General features: G+C 56.3%; 11 protein-coding genes across 11 annotated transcripts; 5 read left to right on the top strand and 6 right to left on the bottom strand.

Annotated features, from left to right (window-relative positions):
• Positions 1-363: 363 nt before the first annotated feature.
• On the top strand, positions 364-2173 carry VTN31DRAFT_6108 (uncharacterized protein; the record flags this gene model as incomplete). Its single annotated transcript, XM_069406682.1, has 2 exons — positions 364-670; positions 738-2173. The coding sequence occupies 2 exons, from the start codon at positions 364-366 to the stop codon at positions 2171-2173; spliced, it is 1743 nt and encodes a 580-aa protein (XP_069259190.1).
• Positions 2174-2300: 127 nt separating this feature from the next.
• Positions 2301-3870, bottom strand: VTN31DRAFT_6107 (uncharacterized protein; the record flags this gene model as incomplete). The annotated part of the gene is made up of 3 exons (XM_069406681.1): positions 2301-3671; positions 3723-3782; positions 3832-3870. 3 exons carry the CDS (start codon positions 3868-3870, stop codon positions 2301-2303), a joined length of 1470 nt encoding a protein of 489 aa, XP_069259189.1.
• A 992-nt stretch (positions 3871-4862) lies between these two features.
• On the top strand, positions 4863-5706 carry VTN31DRAFT_6106 (uncharacterized protein; the record flags this gene model as incomplete). The annotated part of the gene is made up of 3 exons (XM_069406680.1): positions 4863-4916; positions 4993-5535; positions 5599-5706. The coding sequence occupies 3 exons, from the start codon at positions 4863-4865 to the stop codon at positions 5704-5706; spliced, it is 705 nt and encodes a 234-aa protein (XP_069259188.1).
• Positions 5707-6000: 294 nt separating this feature from the next.
• On the bottom strand, positions 6001-7773 carry VTN31DRAFT_6105 (uncharacterized protein; the record flags this gene model as incomplete). Its single annotated transcript, XM_069406679.1, has 3 exons — positions 6001-6417; positions 6475-7112; positions 7170-7773. The coding sequence occupies 3 exons, from the start codon at positions 7771-7773 to the stop codon at positions 6001-6003; spliced, it is 1659 nt and encodes a 552-aa protein (XP_069259187.1).
• A 582-nt stretch (positions 7774-8355) lies between these two features.
• On the bottom strand, positions 8356-10227 carry VTN31DRAFT_6104 (uncharacterized protein; the record flags this gene model as incomplete). The annotated part of the gene is made up of 4 exons (XM_069406678.1): positions 8356-9498; positions 9548-9678; positions 9742-10024; positions 10090-10227. 4 exons carry the CDS (start codon positions 10225-10227, stop codon positions 8356-8358), a joined length of 1695 nt encoding a protein of 564 aa, XP_069259186.1.
• A 960-nt stretch (positions 10228-11187) lies between these two features.
• VTN31DRAFT_6103 (uncharacterized protein) lies at positions 11188-12044 on the top strand (the record flags this gene model as incomplete). Its single annotated transcript, XM_069406677.1, has 3 exons — positions 11188-11340; positions 11405-11880; positions 11930-12044. The coding sequence occupies 3 exons, from the start codon at positions 11188-11190 to the stop codon at positions 12042-12044; spliced, it is 744 nt and encodes a 247-aa protein (XP_069259185.1).
• Positions 12045-12412: 368 nt separating this feature from the next.
• VTN31DRAFT_6102 (uncharacterized protein) lies at positions 12413-14373 on the top strand (the record flags this gene model as incomplete). Its single annotated transcript, XM_069406676.1, has 6 exons — positions 12413-12446; positions 12507-12542; positions 12602-13089; positions 13138-13518; positions 13568-14170; positions 14221-14373. The coding sequence occupies 6 exons, from the start codon at positions 12413-12415 to the stop codon at positions 14371-14373; spliced, it is 1695 nt and encodes a 564-aa protein (XP_069259184.1).
• A 140-nt stretch (positions 14374-14513) lies between these two features.
• On the bottom strand, positions 14514-15041 carry VTN31DRAFT_6101 (mitochondrial 54S ribosomal protein bL31m; the record flags this gene model as incomplete). Its single annotated transcript, XM_069406675.1, has 1 exon — positions 14514-15041. The coding sequence occupies one exon, from the start codon at positions 15039-15041 to the stop codon at positions 14514-14516; it is 528 nt and encodes a 175-aa protein (XP_069259183.1).
• A 398-nt stretch (positions 15042-15439) lies between these two features.
• On the top strand, positions 15440-16401 carry VTN31DRAFT_6100 (uncharacterized protein; the record flags this gene model as incomplete). The annotated part of the gene is made up of 2 exons (XM_069406674.1): positions 15440-15503; positions 15578-16401. The coding sequence occupies 2 exons, from the start codon at positions 15440-15442 to the stop codon at positions 16399-16401; spliced, it is 888 nt and encodes a 295-aa protein (XP_069259182.1).
• A 121-nt stretch (positions 16402-16522) lies between these two features.
• VTN31DRAFT_6099 (uncharacterized protein) lies at positions 16523-19571 on the bottom strand (the record flags this gene model as incomplete). The annotated part of the gene is made up of 2 exons (XM_069406671.1): positions 16523-17856; positions 17915-19571. 2 exons carry the CDS (start codon positions 19569-19571, stop codon positions 16523-16525), a joined length of 2991 nt encoding a protein of 996 aa, XP_069259181.1.
• A 1515-nt stretch (positions 19572-21086) lies between these two features.
• Positions 21087-21626, bottom strand: VTN31DRAFT_6098 (uncharacterized protein; the record flags this gene model as incomplete). The annotated part of the gene is made up of 2 exons (XM_069406670.1): positions 21087-21443; positions 21513-21626. The coding sequence occupies 2 exons, from the start codon at positions 21624-21626 to the stop codon at positions 21087-21089; spliced, it is 471 nt and encodes a 156-aa protein (XP_069259180.1).
• Positions 21627-21728: the final 102 nt, after the last annotated feature.

Here is a 21728-nt window from a genome sequence, read left to right as displayed (position 1 = left end):
CGCCTGCAGCTGCGCGAAGAGCAGTCGTTGCTATCGAAGTCTATCTAGCTGCGGTTGAACTTGGACAACTCGACGGATACGTAACTCTAGTACTTCCTTCTTTGGTAGGCAAAACTGATCAGGAAAGGTTTGCCTATTTTGTTTGAAATGTTTCCGAAAAAGGAAGACTGATGCACGTGATAAGACCAATTGGGAAAGAGAATAACTATGGGGCCAACCCGTTCGCAACATCCAATGAGGAAACGGCCAGATGTCAACCTTCAATCCTGGCATGGCAAAACAAGGGCAACAAACAGGGCTGGTCAATTTACGACTGTTTACGACTATGAGATCAAGGAAAGAAGCTTCGCATGATCGACGATAATGTCGAAGTTGTTGGCGTGTCTGATATACTCGACGATTCCTGCGCTGATCTTGCTGTATCTGCTCGCATCGCCCTACACCAAGATCGAGGAATCGCCGACCATCGACGCCGTCCATGACCTCCTCACCTACGGCATCCCGTCACCCCGGCTCAGCGCGGACGCGGTTCGCGAGCACTTTCAAACACAGTATGATCATTTCCGGTTTCCGGGACCTGTCCCCAGATCGTTTATCGGTCCCTTGATCCTGGCAGCGGTGGCCAAGCCGTTGGTTTGGCTGGATGAGAACATTGATCGGCAGCTGCTAGGTGGGCACTCGCACCCTGCTGCCGGGATGATGACTTGGGGCGGCGGCTGACCGTGTACTATATATAGTGCGAGCGGTGCTCGGCCTGTTTACTGCATTCGCGCTGCTGTCGTATGCAAAGGGCCTGCAGCGCGCGTTTGGCCGCCCCGTGGCGTACTGGTACCTGCTGTTCCAGGCCAGCCAGTTCCATATCATGTACTATGCCTCACGCCCGCTGGCGAATACGTTGCCGCTGGCAATCTCTACGTGGGCGCTACAGCTTCTGCTGCCGGAGCCCAAGGCGAGCCCGGAGACGCACCGCCGACGGTGTCAGACGGCGCTGGCGCTGCTGACCGTCGCCGGGGTGATCTTCCGCGCGGAACTGGCCCTTTTCTTGGCCACGCATACCTTGTATCTTCTACTGACCAGACGCATCGGCGTCTGGGACACGATCACCGCGGGGATCGTGGGTTTGGCCGTCGGCCTCACGGCGACTGTGGTCGTGGACTCGTACTTTTACCAGCAGTTCCCGCTCTGGCCGGAATTGACGGCGTTTGTATTCAATGTGATTGAAGGCGAATCCGCCGCGTGGGGCGTGAGTCCCTGGTGGTACTATTTCGTCTCCGCCGTGCCGCGGCTGCTGCTCAACCCGTGCACCTATCTCGTGTGCATCCCGGCGGCGCTAGTCTATGTTCGCGCACCTGCACTCTCTCTTGTCGCACCCTCCGTGGCTTTTATCGCCATCTATAGCTTCCTACCGCATAAGGAGTGGCGGTTCATCGTATACGCCGTCCCGCCACTGACAGCCACGGCCGCCCTGGGTGCCGGATACTTGTGGACGCACCGCGCCAAATCCGCCCCGTTCCGGGCCCTCCCTACGACGGTGCTCCCGCTGAGCGTGCTGGCCACCCTGGCCGTCTCGCTGACCCTCTTCCTCCTGCCCTCCGTTGCAAACTACCCGGGCGGGCACGCGCTGCGCACCCTGCAGCAACGAGCCGAGGGTACCCAGCCGCATATCTCAGTGCAGCTGTCGAACCTCGCGTGCCAGACAGGCGCGACGCTGTTCATGTCCCAACCACGATTCCTCGGCAACACGACCTGGACGTTTGACAAGTCGGACACCGTACCACCGCATCGGCGTCCCTCGTCCACACCGCCCCGGTCCTCGTTTGACTACATCATCGCCGAACGGCACTGGCTTCCGGACGGCGAGGATGACGGCTTGGAGTGGGAGGTTGTCGACTCCACGCGCGCGTTTGCGGGCGTCCGCTTGCTGCGGCCGGGACAGGACGTGGACGAATCCGAGGGGTGTGTCTTGGAGGATACCATCGCGGCGATTGCTGGAGAGCAAGGCCGCGCGGTGTATCGGTTCACGAGGGATATTCTCCGTAAGTACCTGACGAGAGGGTACTGGGTTGTTCTCCCGCTGGAGGAGAAACTTTGGATTCTGAAAAACAAGAACCGGGTGCCACTCGCGGCAGCAGCATTGGGTTCCGGCGCAAGGAAGGTTGCGAGTAGTATCTAATCAATTCTTTAATAATGTGTGCTTTTATTCTCTCGATGAAAAAAAAAAAAAAAAAAAAAAAAACAAGAACAGGGTATCATCATATACATCTTTTTTTTTTCCCTTTATCGAACAATTCTCGGTCAAACTACTGCTGCTCCAACCTTGCAACCCTCTCCTCCAACTCCTTCACCCACGGCCCCACGACATCGAGATTCTTCTTCATCGCCTCCTCGTTCTCCTTCATCTTGTTTTCGACGACGCGGAGCCCTTCACGCCACGCCTCGATCTCCTTGCTCATTTCCGCCTGATCTTTTTCCAGCGCATCGAGCGTCTCGCTGGCCTGCGCGGCGCCGGCGTGCAGCGCACGCAGCGAGCGAAGTCTCTCGAGGACACTCGGCAGTAAAGGGTGCAGGGATTGGATGGTGGGTAAGGTGGCGTAGAGGGCCTGGATTTTGGAGGTTTGTTCGTCGCGTTGTTGTTGGAGGGCCTGCTGTTGTTGCTGTGCGGAGGAGGAGGAGCCTGGGCGGGGGGAGGAGAGTGTTGGGTCTGCTTCCGCCGCGGCGGCGTCCTGTTGGCGTCGTGCTTCGGCGGCAGCACGGCTGCGTGCTGCGGCGAGGGCGTCGGCGTCGGAGGTGAGTTTTTTGATGCGGCTGGTGAGGGTTTCGATGTTGGAGGTTGTTGGAGCTGTGGAGGCAGTTATGGCGCCGCTGGTTGTCACGGCTGATACCGGGGCGGGCTCGCCGAGGGTGCTGGACAGCGCTGTCAGCTGCGAGGTGAGTTGCTCCAACGTTGGCAGGACGGGACGCAGGGGCGGCTCGCCGTCGGCGGAGGTGACAAAGGGATTCGACGAGGTGGAGATGCCCATTGCAGCCTCGATGAGGGACAGACGCTCGTCAAAAGATGCCGCATGAGCGAGGAGCCCTGATGGCTCTGCGGAAGATGTCGATTTCCCGGCACCAGATTCTTTCTTTTCTCGCTTTTCCGCCACATCTGTTTTGCCCTCCTCTGCGGCTACTAGTTTCCTCTTGAGAGCCGCCTCGGCAGAGTACGAAGATGCAGCCGTACCCGTCCCCCGGGCCGACGCACGCAGCGCATCCAGCGTCCGACTCAGCTCCTCTAGCGAATCATCTTCCCCTTCTTCATCCTTCCATCCCTCCTGACTACCATCCTGCTGCTTCTTCCGCCTTTCCAGCTCCTCCTTCAGTTCCTCCGCCTCGCGTCTCAGCCGAGCCAGTTTCCGCGCAAAGCTCTCCTCCGGATCCTCATCCTCATCATCACTGTCCCCCACAACGACCTCCTCAACCCCACCATCCCGGCCAATCCGACGGCGTGTCCGCAGCGTCCTCGTTCGATACGACTTTCTCTTCGTCGCAATGGTGTCCGAGAAGTCGACGTCCCGCGCGTTCACGCTGGCGCGCAGGAAGTGCATCCGTGCCTGGTCGGCATTGAGGCCGGCGCGGTCAATGTCCGGGTTGGATTCGGCGTCGGAGTCATCGCTTGTCCGGACCGTTGTTGTCTTGTAACATCAGCAGAGAGACTTTTACTTTGTAGAAGAGAGAGGGCATACTGGAACGGTCGAACCGCCGTCCGTCAGGTCGGGGGTTTCGTAGACGTCGGGCGCGACGTCCTGGATGGGTCAGTCCTAAGAACTCGCAAAAGGACATGAATCAACACACCAGGTCGGGTAGGTTGGCGTACTTCTTATTGAGAGACATGATGCGTCCTGGCCGATGAGCAGGGAGATTCGACAGCGTGTTGTTCAATTACTGCATCGGGCTGTAAGCCTGTTACCAAAGGTTCATGAAATCTGTGCTAGTCCTCTTTAGGTAGTTCTTGCTACGTATCCGGAATAACAGATGGTCCGAGATCTTATCAGCGGATGTACGGAGTACATGTACTCGACTACTCGTACTCCATAGTCCATACGGCCTCCCAAAAAGAGCCATCTCCAAGCGATTCACTATCAGTAACCAGAAAGGATGGCTCCTTTAAGAATGAATTCGCGCTCGTGCATGTCGCATCAATCTAGCATGCTCAGGTTCAAGAGCTCAGGACAAGACTGTGATTCCATCATAGGGAACTTAGTAACTGGGGTAGAGTATTGATGGGAGACGAGATAGCCTGGCTACGAGTATGGTATACGAGTAAGGACCTAAGAAGGGCCCAAGCCATGGCACGGCCGAGAAAGAAAGAAATTGTGATATGCATAGAGTAGGCCCAAGTGAATAAACGAGTCAATAATACTGTACCTCCTTGACATGGATCGGAAATGCAGGGACCGAAGCAGGGCAGCTTTTAGGCCAATGCCAAGACTCTGTTTGCACTGTTTGACTGCAGTGCTTCTCAATCACATGCACTTCGGCATTATTCAACCCCATGGGGGAAAATCGCGAATACAACTGCTACTGTACATATTCAGGTTGTATTGAACACAATTGGCTCCGACAGAGCCCGATTATAGATTTGGAATGTTATTATTATTATTATTACCGACAGCCGACGAGAAATGCTCGCTCCGTGCACGTGTTGACTCCACAAAATCCCCGGTTCAAACCTCGGTTCCCCGCAAGAGTCACCATGTTGCAATGCGTCAGGGCCCAGGGGTCCAAATATAACTGTGTCAGTTAGCCAGGCACATTAACCATTGCATGGGCTCTCGTGCTCCTCACTTCATTGAAAGATCGGAAGAAAAGAACGTGAAGTCAAAATGGCGGCACCAGCGGAAGTCACCATCGATAACCTCAACGGGACCTTTGTCATGGTAATTGCTATGTTTTCCTTTTATACCCGTTCTTTCAAGAATACTACCACAAGCAGTGTACTAAACCGCAAGCAAGGACAAAACCTTCTCGAACTACTCCAGTGATGTCGAACCCTTGTTCGTCCTGCAAGGCGTAAGCTGGCTTACCCGCAAGGCACTCAGCTACGCGACGATCACGCTGCAAATCAAAGAATATACCGGTGCTCCTCCGGAGGCGGAGGACGCCAACAAGCAAGTCCGCCGCATTGACATTGATCAGACCGTCACCGGCGGAATCAAGGGGACGACGGAGCGCCGAGTGCTGGACTGGAAAAACCGGCCGCACAGTGACCATGTCTTTGGAAATGTGGTCGGGCAGAGCCGCTTCGTGCGGGGGTCGGCGTCGGATGGAGGGAAGGTTCGGCCCGCTCTCGAGGTGCAGACGGAAGTCAAGGATGAGAAGATTGCACGATTCCTCCGCGGGGAGATCCTCGGGGACGGTACTGAGGTCGATGGCTTCCTGGTCGAGGACCCTAACGATCTCGATGCGGTGACTGCCGGTAGTGCCGCTGCGGAGGGCCAGGGTTTGTGGTTGCAGAACTTTGTGAGGAGTCAGGATTCGGGATGGACTGCGGAGCAGGTATGTTTTTCTTTTTACATAGTTAAGTCTTGAAAAGCCGTGATGATATTGACAAATCTCCAGGTTTGGGGTTTCGAGTTGGTCAATGGTGAACGTCGTCATACCCGTCGTGTCGTTGTTGCAAAGGGTGACAAGTACCAGCTGGCCAGACTGGTGTATAATCATTCTTGAACCATGAAGTGATAAAAAACTTTTCCAACTACAAGATGCAAGGATTATCGATTATTCCTGCATTGCTTAATGAGAATACCGAGAAATCTGATTATCGCTTTGTAGGCACTGCAACACTCGCAATGCGTCCTATCCTCGCTCTCCTCGCTTTGCCACAGGGGACTGGAATAGAGGGATTTACGTCCGAACCATGAATAACGAAAACTTTCCTTATCCCAGCTAACTACATGACATGAAGAGAAACCGACAATCGAAAAACGTCCCATAAAAGAAAAAAAAAAAAAAAAATACGAACTATCGCATCGTAGGCATCACAACGCTAGCCTTGCTATGTGTCACATCCTCGGCCCGCCACAGACTCGTCACGGTCTTCTGCTGCGTGTAGAACTGCAAGCCCGGCTTGCCGTAGAAAGTGTTGGCGCCGCCGCCGGCGATACTCTTCTTGTTGCCCGTGAACGAGAACATAGGCAACGGCACCGGGATCGGCACGTTGAGACCGATCTGACCCGCCTCAATGTCCTTCTGGAAGCGGGCGGCGTTGGCACCCGAGCGCGTGAAGATGGCGGCGCCGTTGCCGTACTCGTTGCGATTGATCAGCGCGATAGCGTCCTCGAGCGTGTCGACGTTGAGGCACACCAACACGGGGCCGAAGATTTCCTCCTTGTAGCAGGTCATGTCGGGGGTGACGTTGGTGATGATCGTGGGGGCAATCTACAATCAAAATCAATATATTTCCTCGTCGAATCGGGTCAGCAGGGGGGGACTTACAAAGTTGCCGTTCGGATACTTCTCCGGCTTATACCCTCGTCCATCGAGCAGGATTGTGGCGCCCTCCTTCTCGGCGCTGGCGATGATGTCCTCGATACGCTTCTTGCTCTCCGGGCTGATGACCGGGCCGAGATCAGCACCCTCCTCGAAGCCGCCATTGACGTTGAGCTTCTTGGCCCGCTCCGCCAGCTCCGGCAGCCACTCCTTGGTCTCGCCGACGAGCACCAGCGTGCTCAGAGCCATGCACCGTTGGCCCGCGGCGCCGAACGCCGCGCCGACGATGGCGTTGAGCGCGTGGTTCTTGTTGCAGTCCGGCAGCACCGCCGCGTGGTTCTTGGCACCGAGGTTCGCCTGCACTCGCTTTCCGTTGGCCGAGCCACGCGCGTAGATGTACTCGCCGGCCTTGTTGCCGCCGACAAAGCTGATGGCCTTGATGCGCGGCTCGTCAATGATAAAGTCCACCGTCCGGCGGGATCCGTGCACGATGTTAAGCACGCCCGGAGGGAAGCCAGCCTCGCGAGCGAGCTCGGCCAGAATCATGGCCGCACCAGGGTCACGCTCGGACGGCTTCAGGACCATGGTGTTGCCAGTGACCGTCGCAATGGGAATGCACCACAGAGGGATCATTGCGGGGAAGTCTGAAGATCGATGTTAGTATCCTCTCAACACATGCAGCCTTGAGAGAATAGACATACTGAACGGGCAAATCGCCGCAACCACACCCAACGGCTCGCGGTAGCTCCGCGTCTCCATATCCTTGGCCACCTCCAGCACCTCACCGGTGATCTGCGTTGTGATGCCGCACGCCGTCTCGGCGACCTGCAATCCACGGAGCACATCACCCTTGGCATCCGCAAACGTCTTGCCCTGCTCCAGGGTAATCGACGCCGCCAGCCGGTCCCAGTGCTCACGGATCAGTTGCACAAACCTGAACAGGATCTGCTGTCGGCTGATAATGCTGGTCGCCCGCCACGCCGGGAACGCCCTCTGGGCCGAATCCACCGCGGCCCGCAGCTCCTCATCCGTGCTCTGCGGCACCCGCGTCACCAGCTGGTTCGTCGCCGGATCGTGCAGGTCGATCCAAGTGGTTGCTTTGGACGGCACGAACTCGTTGTCCAGGAAGTTCGCCGTGTCGATTGGATTCTCGATCCGCGCGTGTGACTTGGGATAGTCGGTGGCCGTCGTGGCGGCCGTTGTCGTCGCCGGCACGCGCATCAGGCTTGGTGTAGCATGCAGTTTGCGCGAGGCGGCGAGCCGCGAGCTCATCGGGCTCGCCACCGAGGCCAGAGGCCGGGCCATAGACCTGTGCAACGCGGGGATTCCCCGCGAAAGAGTTCGTCGAGCGGCCATTGTAAGCGGCACAAAGACACAATGAGGATTACTCTAGAGGAGTCAATTGCTCACCTCGCAGGTCTTTGTTGGAGATATAAGATGTACAAGAGTCGTCGGACCGTGAACCTGATATACAACGGACACGGCCGAAATCCCCAAGCAACCACCGGAGCGCTTTCCGATGCCGAAGTCGCTTCTGATTGGCTCAAATCGCCGAAGACCGATAAGCTTGGGCCTTTATCCGGGGGGAAGCCACGTGATTTCCAGGTGGTTCTTATCACGTGATCTGGACGTCGCTTAATCTCGGATCTGGGGAAGCCCCAGGGACCGGACATCAGTCTATCGGAATCAAGTTGAGATGAATAGAGAAAGGTTGATAAACAACAAAATCATTGATTCATAAACCTAACGCTAACGCCTCACCATCAATAGACAGGGCAGCTGCCCCTGATAAATTTACTTTTACACTTTTCTTAAAACTGATCCCGTGCATAAAAATACCAGCCATGTCAAGTACAACTCTCCCAATGCATGAATGTGAAGAGTACCTTACTCGGAAGACTTGGTGTTGCGCTTGGTGGCGCCCTTACCAGCATCCGTCGAGGAGCTGGTGGCCTCGGCGGCCTTCTCTTTGGCAGAGCCCGCGGCGGCCTTGCCCTTCTTAGCCGCCTTGGAGGACGAGCCGCCGGAGGCAATCGCGCCAACAAGGACCAGGATTGTGGTCAACAGGACAGCACCCAGAGCGGCAGAAACCTCTGGGACAGCCTTGAAGGCCTCAACAGGATCCTCCTTGACGATAGAGACGAACGTGTCAACCTTCAGACGGACATACGCGACGGGGTCTTTCTTGAAGGAGAGCTGGTCCTTCTCGAGCTCCTCCTCCGCCTTCTTCCGCTGCGCCTCCTCCGCGGCCTCCTCGAGACGCTTCTTGACCTCAAAAGTCTCCTTGCGGAGGGCCTCGGCGTCCTCAATCGAGTGACCAATGTAGATGTTGTCAAACAGGATGTCGTTCTGCATGGTCCAGAGCTCGAAACCAACGGCGCCAATGGGCTCAAAGTTGGCCGGGGTCCTGTCCTCGAAGTAGTTCGGGTTCGGGATCTTGCGAGGAGCCCAAGGGCCCTTGTAGTCGGGGTTGTCAATCAACGGCGGAGTCCATTTGCCCTTGTAGTTCGGGTTCTTCTTCATCGGACGAGTCCACTCGCCACAGCCAGACACCTCGCTGCACTTGGGGTTCGGGATCATGGGAGGAATCCAGTCGCCATCCTCCTCATCGTCCCAGTCTTCGGGCTTCTCCGCCTCCGGATCGGGGATCATTGTTGGCTCATCATCCAGCCAGTCATCCGGCTTGACGGCATCCTCATCCGGAATCTCATACGGCGCATCTTCATCCCAGTCGTCTGGCTTGACAGCGTTCGGGTCGGGAATCTTGGGCTCATCAACCCAGTCATCCGGCTTCTTGTCCTTGGGGTCGTCAATCTCCTTGGGCGGGTTGACTGGGGGCGTGAAGCTATCCAAAAGGCTTCCATTGCGGGCGTGAGCACCGTCGATCAGGATCTCAAAAGTCTGGTCCGGCTTAACGATGAGGGTGTAGAGATGCGAGAGCTTGTCAGTACGAGGAGCAGGGGGGTAGTTGAGGTGCTTCTCCTCGTACTCGCCGGTCTTGGGGTTCTTGTGACGGAAAATGAAGTGAACCTATTGGATTATTAGCTGTGGTTATTCTACCTGGGCTCGATGTTCGTACCTTGTTGGTGGTGCCGCACTTGTCAGGACCAAACATGATGACGTACGGCGACGCGTTGGAGAACTCCTCCGGCTTGAACTTCTTGTTATCCTGGAGGAGCTTAAGATAGGCACCGCCGCAAACGAGATAGTCTGGCAAGAGCTGATGTCAGCGAGGGACTTCCGCAGTTCGCTGGACTGTGATCAATGACTCACTCTGCAGCTTCACTTCATACTGCACAACAAGAGTCTTGCCCTTGTTGTCCAGCTTCTTGGGGAACTTGGCCGAGATGGCATGGTGGGCAGCGACATCCTTGAGCACAAGACCCTTGTCCCCCTCAATGCCCTTCAGGGTGGTGGGCTCCTCCACCGCCCAGCGGCCCACGTAGGCCCAGTCCTCGTCCCCCTCATTGACCTGCTTCTTTGCGCGGGATGGAACCCATCGCTGCTCCCAGTCATCTGTGAACTGTTCCAGGAACGGCGCCTTGATTTCGGTGGGCTGTTGATCGATTTGCATGTCAGCAAGAAGCTCCGCATAGCTCCATTGGGGGACCTTGGACAGACCGTGAAGGTCGGACGCTCAACGTCTGACGTCGACGAGGCATCGGCGGTGGAGCTTCCCTCGGCCTCGCCGGCACGGGCATAGCCCATCAGCGTGGCCGACGAGAGCAAGGCCGATGCCAGAGCAGCATTGAGACGCATTGCGACAACCACGGAGGCTCAGCCGACCAAATATCCGCTTTGCAATGGCCCCGGGCGAGGCAGAGAAGAAGGCAGTGGGAGAAGTACCGGACACAGCAGCAACAGGCAGCACGGGTGGAAGTACTTTTCAAGGAGTTGGTGGAAGACCGACCGCAGGGCGATTTATATGGCGAAGCTTCCAATCAACAAAGGTGGCCTTTTCTGAATGGCGGTTTGGGGCTGCTCTGATGCCAAGGCGCTAAGACACAAAGGGTTTAGCCTAGCCTAGTTCTATTCATTATAGGAATTTGGTGCATTACATAATATCGTAATTTCCACTGCAACCAATGCGGGCGGACCACGCCGTGTTTGCTCGGGATTTGGTTGGAATGGTTGGTAGAGGGCGTTTATCTTCATTGCACGTGGTCTGATTCTCCAATTGCTACAGTTCCAAGCTACAGTACTGTACTGTAACCGACGGGATTTGGATTTGCCGCTGCTCCGTCGCTGTTCCGGGGCCCAATATGGTACAGTACACTGCTCTCCAAGTTGGTGCTCTTTCTAGGACTTTCTTTCTGTACCTACTGCGCCAAAACGGAACGATTAGGTAATCGAGCTCAATTGGGGAATTGCTGCCATGAGGATGCCATGACCAAGAGATGAATTGAGCAGCTCTGCTTGTTTGTACTATGTACGCGTGCAGCTGGCTGGCTGGTAATAAGATCATTGAGTCCTGGATGATGCTGAACTCTGCCTGCCAACGGGAGCTGGGTTGCAGATGATCCAATCGCAGGGCCGAACGGCGAAATCGCGACATCGGCCCCGCGGCCGACTGAGTCCAGGAATTTTCCCAAGATTTTGGAGTGATTTATTCTACCCTTCGCAGAGCTTATACTTCATGGGAGTCCAACCTTTACAAGTGACGTTAGGAGAATAAACCACCGGTTCCGTGAGGCGGCGCAAAAAAAAAAAAAAAAAAGAATGACGGACGTCTCCAAAGTCGAGGCCAATGGATCCAGCGACAATAACGACCATCTGGTCCAGTCCGATGACCCTCAACACCCCTCAAACCTGATTCCTGAGCTCTGCCGGAAATTCTACAATTGGGGTTGGGTCACCGGCACCGGCGGCGGCGTGCGTCATCCATCCTGGGTCAACTTTTTGCTTGATTAGTGCTAATGTTTGAATGGATCGACAGACCTCCATTCGGCACGGAGATCACATCTACATTGCCCCGTCCGGGGTTCAGAAGGAGCTGATCAAGCCCCAAGATCTCTTCGTGCTGCAATATCCGACCCCCAAGTATCCTCCGTCCGCGCGAAACTACATTCGCAAACCCAAGGACTTGAAGCCCTCGGCCTGCACGCCTTTGTTCCTGGCTGCCTTTGACCGCGGCGCCGGCTGCTGCATTCACACACACTCGCAATGGGCCGTTCTGGTGACGCTGCTCGTCGAGCGTGAGCTCGGTCCGAGCGGGTACTTTGAGATCAGCAACATTGAGCAAATCAAAGGCATTCCCAAGGGCCCAGGCAAGGGCATGCTCGGGTACCATGACACGCTGCGGATCCCCATCATTGAAAACACGGCGTTTGAGGAAGATCTCACAGGGAGTCTTGAGAAGGCAATGGAGGAGAATCCAGATACCTATGCGGTCCTGGTCCGCCGGCATGGAATGTAAGTTGGCTCTTGCTTCTCGCACAGTCCCCGTGCTAACCCATGCCAGTTATGTTTGGGGTGACGACGTTGCCAAAGCGAAAACGCAGTGCGAGAGTCTGGACTATCTATTCCAATTGGCGGTCGAGATGCACAAACTGGGACTGCCATGGGTCAAGAAGTAAAGCGTATCTGATCCATACAAGTGGTTGACTGTCGATGACTCGATGAGATCATGATGGGACATGGGAATAGAGATCTTTCGCGGTGTTTCGGGTTCAATGCACTTTCAATTGCATAGCAGACAATCTTACTGAGAATTCCCCGGGAATGGTCGTCGGCTTCGCAGACTTCTCAACAGTCGTAGCTCGTAGCCACTAGTTTCCAGAAGAGGAAGTTGGCAGGTGGTGGCTGCCTGAGGCATCGGCAAATGGCCGACCGCGCGGCCAGTGCCAACCCCCCGATCTCCTCGCTCTTACCACGCTGCATCGCGTCCGCGCAGATAGTATATTGCTAGAACCAATTGCTTCTTGCTTTGCTCCACCCCGTCAGGATGGATCTCGACGCCGGAGAGTCCCCGTGGGGCGGTAAGTGCATCCTCGAGCCTGTCCCGTTGGTCAATCGTCACTAAAGACACATGCCGACAGATGAGCTCTCGCAGTCGCATACTGCGAACCGCAATGGTAAATTCGAGCCGGGGTTGAGTGGTACGTTTCGCGCCGCGCTGACGCTTTGAATGTAGGGTCCTCCGAGCCCGCTGCGGCACCTAGCCAGCCGGCAACACACGACAATGCACCGACAACCTCGCGATCGGCCGTCCGGCGAGGACCCAGGGGCCCGCGCAAAGTCAGCGCGCAGGTCACCAAGCTCGAGGCCGTAGATGATTCAACCGATCCGCTGGGGCCTTTGGGGGAAAGCTCGGCCGCCGAGGATGCCCCGCTACCTCCGTCCAAGGAGCCCGAGCCCAGTGTGCGGCCGGCCTCTTCGGTATCCCAGCCTTCCAGCACCGCAGTGAGCATGATGGATTCCGTTAGCTTGACTGAAGAACCGCCGCGCGGCCAGAACCCGCCGCCGGTGCAACCTCCGCCGGCCGACGCTCCAAAGCGGCAGACGCAACCGAGCGTCAGCGTGGAACAAGCGGCCAAGCCGACGTTTCATATCACCGTTGGGGATCCCACCAAGGTGGGCGATCTGACCAGTAGCCATATTGTATACCGGGTCCGGACGAAGGTGAGCGGATGATCACTGATGGGTAGAATTCAAAGCTAACGCACGTAGACCACTTCCAAAGCGTATCGCCAGCCTGAATTCGAGGTTGGCCGGCGATACCGGGACTTTTTATGGCTGTATAACCAACTACATAACAACAATCCGGGTGTTGTTGTCCCCCCGCCGCCGGAGAAACAAGCCGTCGGTCGGTTCGATGCGAACTTTATCGAGTCGCGGAGAGCAGCGCTGGAACGCATGCTCAACAAGATCGCAGCACATCCGATTCTTCAGCACGATGCCGATTTGAAATTGTTTCTCGAAAGCGATTCGCTTAGCATAGACATCAAGAACAAGGAGAACCGCGAGCCGGACCTTGGCCAGAACAAGGGTATGCTGAGTTCGCTCGGGATATCGGTTGGAGGAGGGGGGAAATTCATTGAACATGATGATGTGGGTATCTGAAGTTCTTAAAGAGGTGATCTAGCTGACTTTTTAATAGTGGTTTCATGATCGGCGAATCTACCTGGATGCGCTGGAGAACCAATTGAAAGCTCTGCATAAAGCTGTGGACACGGTGGTGGCCCAGCGCAAAAGCCTTGCGGAAGCTGCCGGTGACTTTTCTGCCTCCTTGCACTCGTTGGCAGCCGTGGAGTTGTCGCCACAGCTGTCAGGCCCGCTCGAGGGCTTGTCCGATCTGCAGCTGCGGATCCGCGAGCTTTACGAGCGGCAGGCGCAGCAAGACGTGCTGACGCTGGGCATCACGATCGAAGAATACATTCGGCTTATCGGCAGCATCAAGACTGCGTTTTCACAGCGGCAAAAGGCATTCCATAGCTGGCACAATGCGGAGCAGGAGCTCAGCAAGCGCCGGCACACACAGGAGAAGCTGCTACGGCAGGGCAAGTCGCAGCAGGACCGGCTGAACCAGATCAACGCGGACGTGGCGGACGCGGAGCGCAAAGTGCACCAGTCCCGGCTGCTGTTCGAGGACATGGGGCGGCTGATGCGCAACGAGCTGGAGCGGTTTGAGCGGGAGAAGGTGGAGGATTTCAAGTCGGGCGTGGAAACGTTCCTGGAGAGCGCGGTTGAGGCGCAGAAGGAGGTAATTCCCTTCTCTCTCTGAAGCAATGGTCGGTGCTGATGATGATATAGTTGATTGAACTGTGGGAGACATTCCTGCTGCAGCTCGATGCCGGTGAGGAGGGCAACCCGCTATATCCGCCGCCGAAGCCGAGCACGGCGAGCAGCTCCGGCGAGGCTGCAACAACGGAACAGACCGCTACGGAACAACAAGCGAATGAATGAATGGGATGGCTTTGATGTATGATAGCGCTTTAGTATAACATTTCCTTGGTTACGGTATAATACAGGAACGACAAAAAGAAATCCTCTCGTATCCCCAAATGACACACACACACACATTCGAAATCAAAATCAAATCGAAATCATTTCTTCTTCTTCCCCGACGAGCCTCCCTGGTTTTCCTGCCCAAACGAACTGATCAAATCCAACAAATTATCCTCCTCCTCCTGCACCTCGCGTTCAATCCTCGCCTGCTCCTCATCCTCCGCAATCATGTCCTTCGCCTCCTTGGAACTCTCCGCAGCAGCAGCACCGGCCGTAGGAACAGCATCCCAACTCCGACCAAACCGCTCTCGGAACGCCCGCAATCTGCCCGCCTCATCATCCTCGACATTCATCAACTTGCTACTCGTCGGGTTCCAGAGCAGCGAATTGCGCACGTCGCGCGTGGATCGATAGATGGGCGCCGGCGACGTCGTGCGGTGCAAAAAGGTACTTCCGTCAGATAGCGTCACGAGTTGCGTGAAGGTGTAAGGGCGTTTGGGGCGACGGAGGAGTGTTGCGTGTCGGCATTGTTGGCAGATGTAGCTGGTACTTGTTGTTGTTGTTGTTGCGGAGTGGGATGATGGTAAAGATGCTCGACGAAAGGATAGAGATATTGACGCCGACATTGTGAGAGGTATGATTTCTGATCAATTGCAAATGCTCGCGTTGAATTCGGCCGTGGTCTGCTCGTTCATGGCGTTGGACATCGAAGTTTTGCAGCTTGCTGGACTGAAATCTGGACCTGACTAACCTACTTCGGTTAGCACGTGATTTGGCTGGGGATTATTCAATCTTCCGCAGTCAATGAACTTAAGTCTAATCAGGCAGGTAATTTACGTTCGATAAGCCTTTCTGCAAGTCGGTCATCCAACAGGAAAAGCTGAAGTTGATGCTGGTAAAATTTCCAGCCATTGCGGTGAGAAGCACGAAGACGGGAAATCGCGGATTAGCAGGATGCAGACGGGCGAGTCTGCCGACTTGAGAACTACAGCCATTGAAAGCCGGAACCAGCGAATACGCAGTGATGAAGCCCGCGACAACGAGTTTCTTCTCGAGCTGGAGCTGGATCTGGCGTGCAGCAAGAACAAGTACATACATGACTACTAAAAATTTCTTCTCCTCCTTCATACTCAGGGTCGAAAGCTAAATGATTTTACACCAGGACCACGACACTATCACTATTACTCCAACCCCATCTGCATTGATTGCCTCCGACGACGCACCTACTCAACCAAGAGGAACAACATCAACATCAACAACAACAACGATGATACCGACCTCGCGACCACCCTCCGCCTTCTCATGCGCCGAGTTCCTCACCCTGTCGCCATCGTCACCGCCTCCTTCCCTACCCCATCATCATCATCATCATCCTCATCCACCGGGAGCAACGCGCGAGGCATGACAATATCCTCCTTCAACACCGTCACCCTCTCCCCACCACATCCACTCATCATCTCCTTCAACGCGCGCCGGCCCTCAGAAACCCTCGACGCGCTGCGCGCTTCGGGACGGTTTCTCGTGCATCTGTTGGGGTGTTCGCCACGGGCAACGAGGCTCGCGAGGGCGTTTGCCCGGGGCAATCAGCACGTCCTCGCCTCTCTTCTGAGTTCGGGCTCGGGCTCCGGTTCCGATCCGCGCGGTGAGGATGCCCCGTTGGTGTTTGGGTATGAGGATATGCCCGTCGAGTCACCGTCACCGTCGGTTGTTGATCAAGGGACGGGGGTGGTGACGCTCCCGCGGTTACGGGTTCGTGGGGAACAAACGGAGAAAGAGGAGGATGTGTTTTGTTTTGTCCTCGATTGTGAGTATCTTCCACGGCATTCGGTGGATGTGCTGGATCATACCGTCGTGTTGGCGTCGGTGCGGCGCGTGGTGCAGTCCCCCTCGGGAACTTCGCTTGAGAAAGATGTCAAGGATCCGGCGAGGGAGTTTTCTTTGATATATGGGGATACAAGGTTTTGGCGGGTTGGGGAGGAGATCTAAATATCATCTATCTTATGGATGAGAGGTCGATGTATACTAATAGTATATATTATATGGATGTGTTGTATAAATAGATGGTATTTGCATTGCTCTTTTACTAGGTACACCCTGTTCATCTGTACTACATGTCCTGTGTGCCCGAGCTCGACGGGCCCTCTACGCGCATGGACTTGGGACTCCCACTTCCACTTCCACTCCCGCTGCCACTGCCGCTCCCACTCGCCCGACTCCCTGCGCGACTCCCCGCGCGGCTTCCCGCGCGACTGCCCGTCCGGGTGAATGGACTGCCAATCGGCCCGTACGTCGGACTGACATGGCCACCTTTGCCGCCGTCGGACATGGAGCTGCGCCGCGGCGCACCCGACTCTCCCTGGTGGTCAGCTTGCTGCTCCGTATACGAGTACATGCTGCTGCGCGCCGACCGGTTCGACGATGAGCGGTCGCGGTACCCGTAGTACGACGCCACGCTGAGCCGCGGCGACGAGTGGAGCTGCTGATGCTGCAGCGTGGCCTGCATCGGGCTGGCGGTGGCGCTGGTGACAGGCGATGATGTTGCCTGAAGAGGGCTGGAAGAGCGGAGTCCGGACAGGCTCGCGCCGAGGATCGAGCGGCCAGAACCGGGGGTGATGGTCATGTTGTTGGGCGAATCCCCTGCCAGAGTGGTCGGCAAATGGTTCTCCGGCAGTGGGCTTGCCTCGAGGAGTTGTTGGTGTTGTTGCTGCTGTTGCTGCTGCAGCGCCTGTTCAATGGCCGACGCCTGCTGCCACAGCTGTGCCGTGCGCATCTGGTAGTCCTGCACCGACCGCGAGATGCTGGCCATCTGCTCGTTGAAACTGGCCTCGATCTTGGCCTGGTCCTGCTCGCGCGCAAACTGCTCCGCCGCGCGCCGCTCCCGCTCGTTGAGGCCCTGCGCGTTCGCCGACACGATGCGCTCATACTGCTCGTTCAGCCGAGTGCGCCGGCTCTGCAGCCGCTCTCGCTTCTGTATTGCAGACGCCAGTTCCGAGTCCAGCGACGCAACCTCCCGCGCTGCCGCGGCCCGTGCCGCCATCAGCTCCTCCTTGGCCGTCTTCAGCTGCTCCATCTCCCGGTCAAACTCTGCCCGCTGCACCCGCCACTGCTCCAACTCCTCGTCGGGCACGTTCTCCAGGTTGTCCAGCTGGGAGTCAAGCGCGGCCGTCGCCTCTTCGGTCTGTCGGATGTTGCGCTCCAGTTGCAGGTAGCGCTGCTTTTGCCGGTTCTCGTCGTTGCCGCTGTTCAACCGGTGGTTGTAGGCGTCCAGTTCCTTGCGCACCCGCGAGATCGCCACCTTATGGTCGCTCCTGGCCTTCTTTAAGCGACTGCGCTTTTCCTGCAGCTTCGCTTCGGCGTTGACGATGGAGTTCCTGAGAGTCGACGTCGGAGACGATGGTCGGTGCAATGGTCGTGGCGGCGTGGAAACAGAGCCAGTAGTAGCTACAACAAAGTAAGTTTTGAGAACTCCATGGAAAATCAACGGAAAACGGAAACATACCGTGATCGTCATCGGGAGCAGCCGGAGTCTTCACAGTCACGGAGCAAAACACCTCATCGGTATCACTCCGTACAAACGAGCACGTATATGCACAGTTTGGAGCAAGCCCTGAAATCTCCCCCCTCCATTGAACCGCACTCGAACCCGACGGTCCGTCAGATACCCGGCGGATCGTGGCCGTGGCCCAGAGAGCCCCGTTGACACACACGTAGAACGGCTCTGCCGGTTCATTCCCACATCGGCCGTCTTCACCGTCGGCCGCCGTAGTCCCATCATCCATCATCGCAAAGTCGCCCGCGGCAAACTTGATAGTCGAGCTGTCCACATGTGTGATCCATATCAACCCATCGTCCAGGGTGATGCCTTGTAAATCATCTTCGGTCATTGGAAGCCCCCGAGTAGTTTTCGAGAGTGCTCTCGAATGCTCGTACTCGCGCATGACGGTGACTTTGGTGCTGGCCAGCGCCGCCCAGAACGGCTGTCTGCTACGGACCTGGTTGGCCTGCCGTCTCCGTCGCTTGGCAAGCTGCGCTCGGCTCTCTTTGGAGGTGGCAGGCCCAAGTGGCCCGTCGACACCCAGAACCGAGTTGGCGCTGGCGGCCGATTCCACGGCAGAATCAAACTGGCCCGATCCCGCGGACGCCTCCGCGTCGATCCGCCTGCCGGAGCGCGACGGCTGCGGAGACCGGTTGCGTGCCATGGACCGACGGGCCATCGCGGTGCCAGCTTGCGCCAAAATGTGGACGGCGAGTATGCTCCGGAGCCAACTCGGCGACTGGGGAGGGTCTGACCGGCGCAATTCTGGCGGCACATAGCGCATCCAACGGGCGAGCAGATCGGGACTGACCAGCTTAGACGAGACCAGATGATGCAAGACAAAATCCTGGACACCTTTACTGCGAACGATGTGCAGGAACAAAACGATACCCACACACAGTGCGTTCACACTGCTGTTCTTGCCCGCGGCGTCGCCGCCCAGGGTGATGGCCACCTGCACGTGCGCGAGGTCGAGGGCAAAGTTCTGCGCCCACGTCCACATAAACAACCCCCATAGCAGCAAGCAAAATCCGTCCATGGCGAGCATGGTTCCAAACGACGGCGTACCGGCGGGGCCCTGAAAGATGTCAAAGTTGGATGTCAGCGAGGACGCCGCGGAACCCCCGCTGGGCGGCAGGAACGTCAGCGAGGCAAACAGGAACTGGACCAGCGTCAAGACCATGGGCGGCAGCTGCAGCAGGAAAATCAAGATGGCGACGGTGTCGTACATGGGGCACGACTTGAGGATGGTCGAGGCGAGGGCAAAGGCATTGACCGACGACGATTGATGCGCGGCGGCCCGCTTGCCGGACGACGCCGCCTTGGATGCGCTGGGGCTGCCCAGAACGTCGCTGCAGGTCATATCGTCGCAGTCATGCGCGAAGCCGTCGACCTTGGCCGCATCGCCGTTCGGTTTGTTGGACACGAGATCGGAAGCGGGGACGTGCGAGGCAGAGGTGCAGGACGCAGCGGCGGCGGCGCCGTTGACAGCATTCCCGTTCAGATGGCCATTTGACTTTTGCTTGTTGACGCGGCGGTGCCCATTGACGGCGGAACCGTTCTCGTGGCGATGGCTGCTACCGTGGTGACCTCTCCGAGCCGCAGCCGATGAGCGTGGCATGGACGAGGGCACGCGGATGGTTAGAGGCCCAGTTCCAAGTCCGCTTGGCACACACCGCCAACGACCCGGGACCAGGCAGGGCTCAGAATCGACAGAGGAGAGCGAATGTGAGGCAATTCGGCGGAGAGTCGAGGGGGCTGGGAATCGGCGTTCAACCAGCAAATGCGCACAATCCAGTTGGCGGAGGCACTCGAAGGGGACTGTACGTATTTGTCGAGTGGGTAGGAATATATTCAGCAAAACTAGATGCAAAAAAAAACAGTGAGCATGAGGCCCGGACAGACTCAGACAGGTGGTGAACTTCGTGACGGCGGTGGCAGTTTTTGAGGCGGAAGAATGAAGAATCCGTGCTGGAAGTTTGGTAATTACAATACCTGTAATGTCACAACCGATCGGGGTCTCCACCAGCGGGAGCCAAGCTTTGCTTCAGGTTGCATGCTGGAACAGCTTTTTTTTTTTTTTTCTCGGTTTTTTTGGCCCTTGCAGACTTGCAGCGGTTAGTTAGGCGGTTTATGATTTATCCAGATTAACAGATGGTCTGATAATCTGATTACCCGGTCTATTCATAGTGCGGGGTTCGGATGGCGGGAGCAGAAGTGATGTACGGAGTATGGATATGTATGTCAGTATTGGATGTGAGAGTGCATTGTCAATTGTGGGCAGACATACAGTCGCCTACTCGATCTGGACATGTAGAACCTCCAGCAGCGGAGCCATGATTCCTCAGAGTTTTGAGTTCTTTGACTCTTTGATTGATCCAATGTCCGTTTCTGCCCCATACTTCAATGCCTTGATTCTCACAAGTCAAAGTGACGGCACGGGTAATATTACTTTACATTACATACCATACCACTCTCATACCCGCTCCTTGTTTGCTCTTCAATGCCAGGCTCCGCACATCCCACACACAAAACAGCCCGCCGATGCCGGCGCAGGCAGAATCACACTTTGTTCACCTGCAAGTAGGCTATCCCAAACGCCCTCTCGACCACGTCAGCGGCGCCGCGGAACACGCTTTGAGTTTGGCAAAGTTGAGTAACTCAAGGTAGATCGACTGGCTCAGTCAAGCATTTTTCCGGCTAACCCAATCCGGCAGTCCTTGAGTCACATTTCGTACCTTAAATGGCGTGACCGGCTTCCGGATTGGTCGGTTTGGAAATAGAAGCAGGACGGATAAAGACTCATTTGCCCAGATGGGATGAATGGCCGGCGGTTTTGGATAAGTTGGGCTTACGTCATGACGATTCTTTCATATGATTGGCTATGACACATGCGAATATTATGATTGGTCCATTGCGGACCAGTAATCTCACAGCATGCAGAGCCTCCAAGACTCAATTTTGAGAAACTGGCATGATCAACCTTCAAGTCTCCAATGAGTCCATGACAAGCAACGATCGTTTCAATCAAGATTCGCGGGGGATCGGATTGGATTCGTTTGTTTAGCTGCTTACTCCGTATAACTTAGTTAACTGTATCGGCAGAGGTCAAATCGATGCCGAATTCGGATCCCTTTCATCTCCGTGCCGACCCCAGATCCTCCACGGCGTCTGGCCGATCCCAACTGTCCAACTCCAGCCGGCGAACCGCAGCATCAATCTCCGCGATCCGCTGCCGCCACTCGCGCTTGGCTGCCTCTTGGAATTCCCACGTCTTTTGGAACTGCTCGGCCAGGAACGCGGGCGGCTCGGTACACCGACGTTGCTGCCGATAGTCATAGAGCACGGTTTGCTCCAGGCATCGCGCCGCGGGCCGTTGCTTGGCCTCGGAAAGGATCAATACTTCTTGCTCGAACATGGATCGCTTCAAGGTCTCGGCCGGGTTCTGCGTCAGGCGGAGGTAGACGGTGACTTGGTCGGGCCAGGTCATGGGCTGGACATGATGAATCAGTACGGACTCGTACCTATCTGGCCTGATGGCCACGGAAAGGAAGGAGCATACAAATTTATAGTCCACTTTGATGCTCTGCAGGATCAACCCGATGCCGCTGGGCCCAACAAGGTTGGTCCATTCGGTTCGATGCGCCGGGTCGATGTAGGTTGCATAGTTGCGCATGAGATTGACGCGTGCGGATTCGGCATACCGAACGTAGGTCACATTGTTTACATGGCCTGTCCTATCAGCACCACTCGCTCGCACATGCTGCCATGGACTCTC

The sequence above is a fragment of the Thermomyces dupontii genome (genome assembly GCF_041956625.1).
Source record: "Thermomyces dupontii strain NRRL 2155 unplaced genomic scaffold VTN31scaffold_6, whole genome shotgun sequence".
Taxonomy (NCBI): Eukaryota; Fungi; Ascomycota; class Eurotiomycetes; order Eurotiales; family Trichocomaceae; genus Thermomyces; species Thermomyces dupontii.
This window is presented reverse-complemented; position numbering and strand designations above follow the sequence as displayed.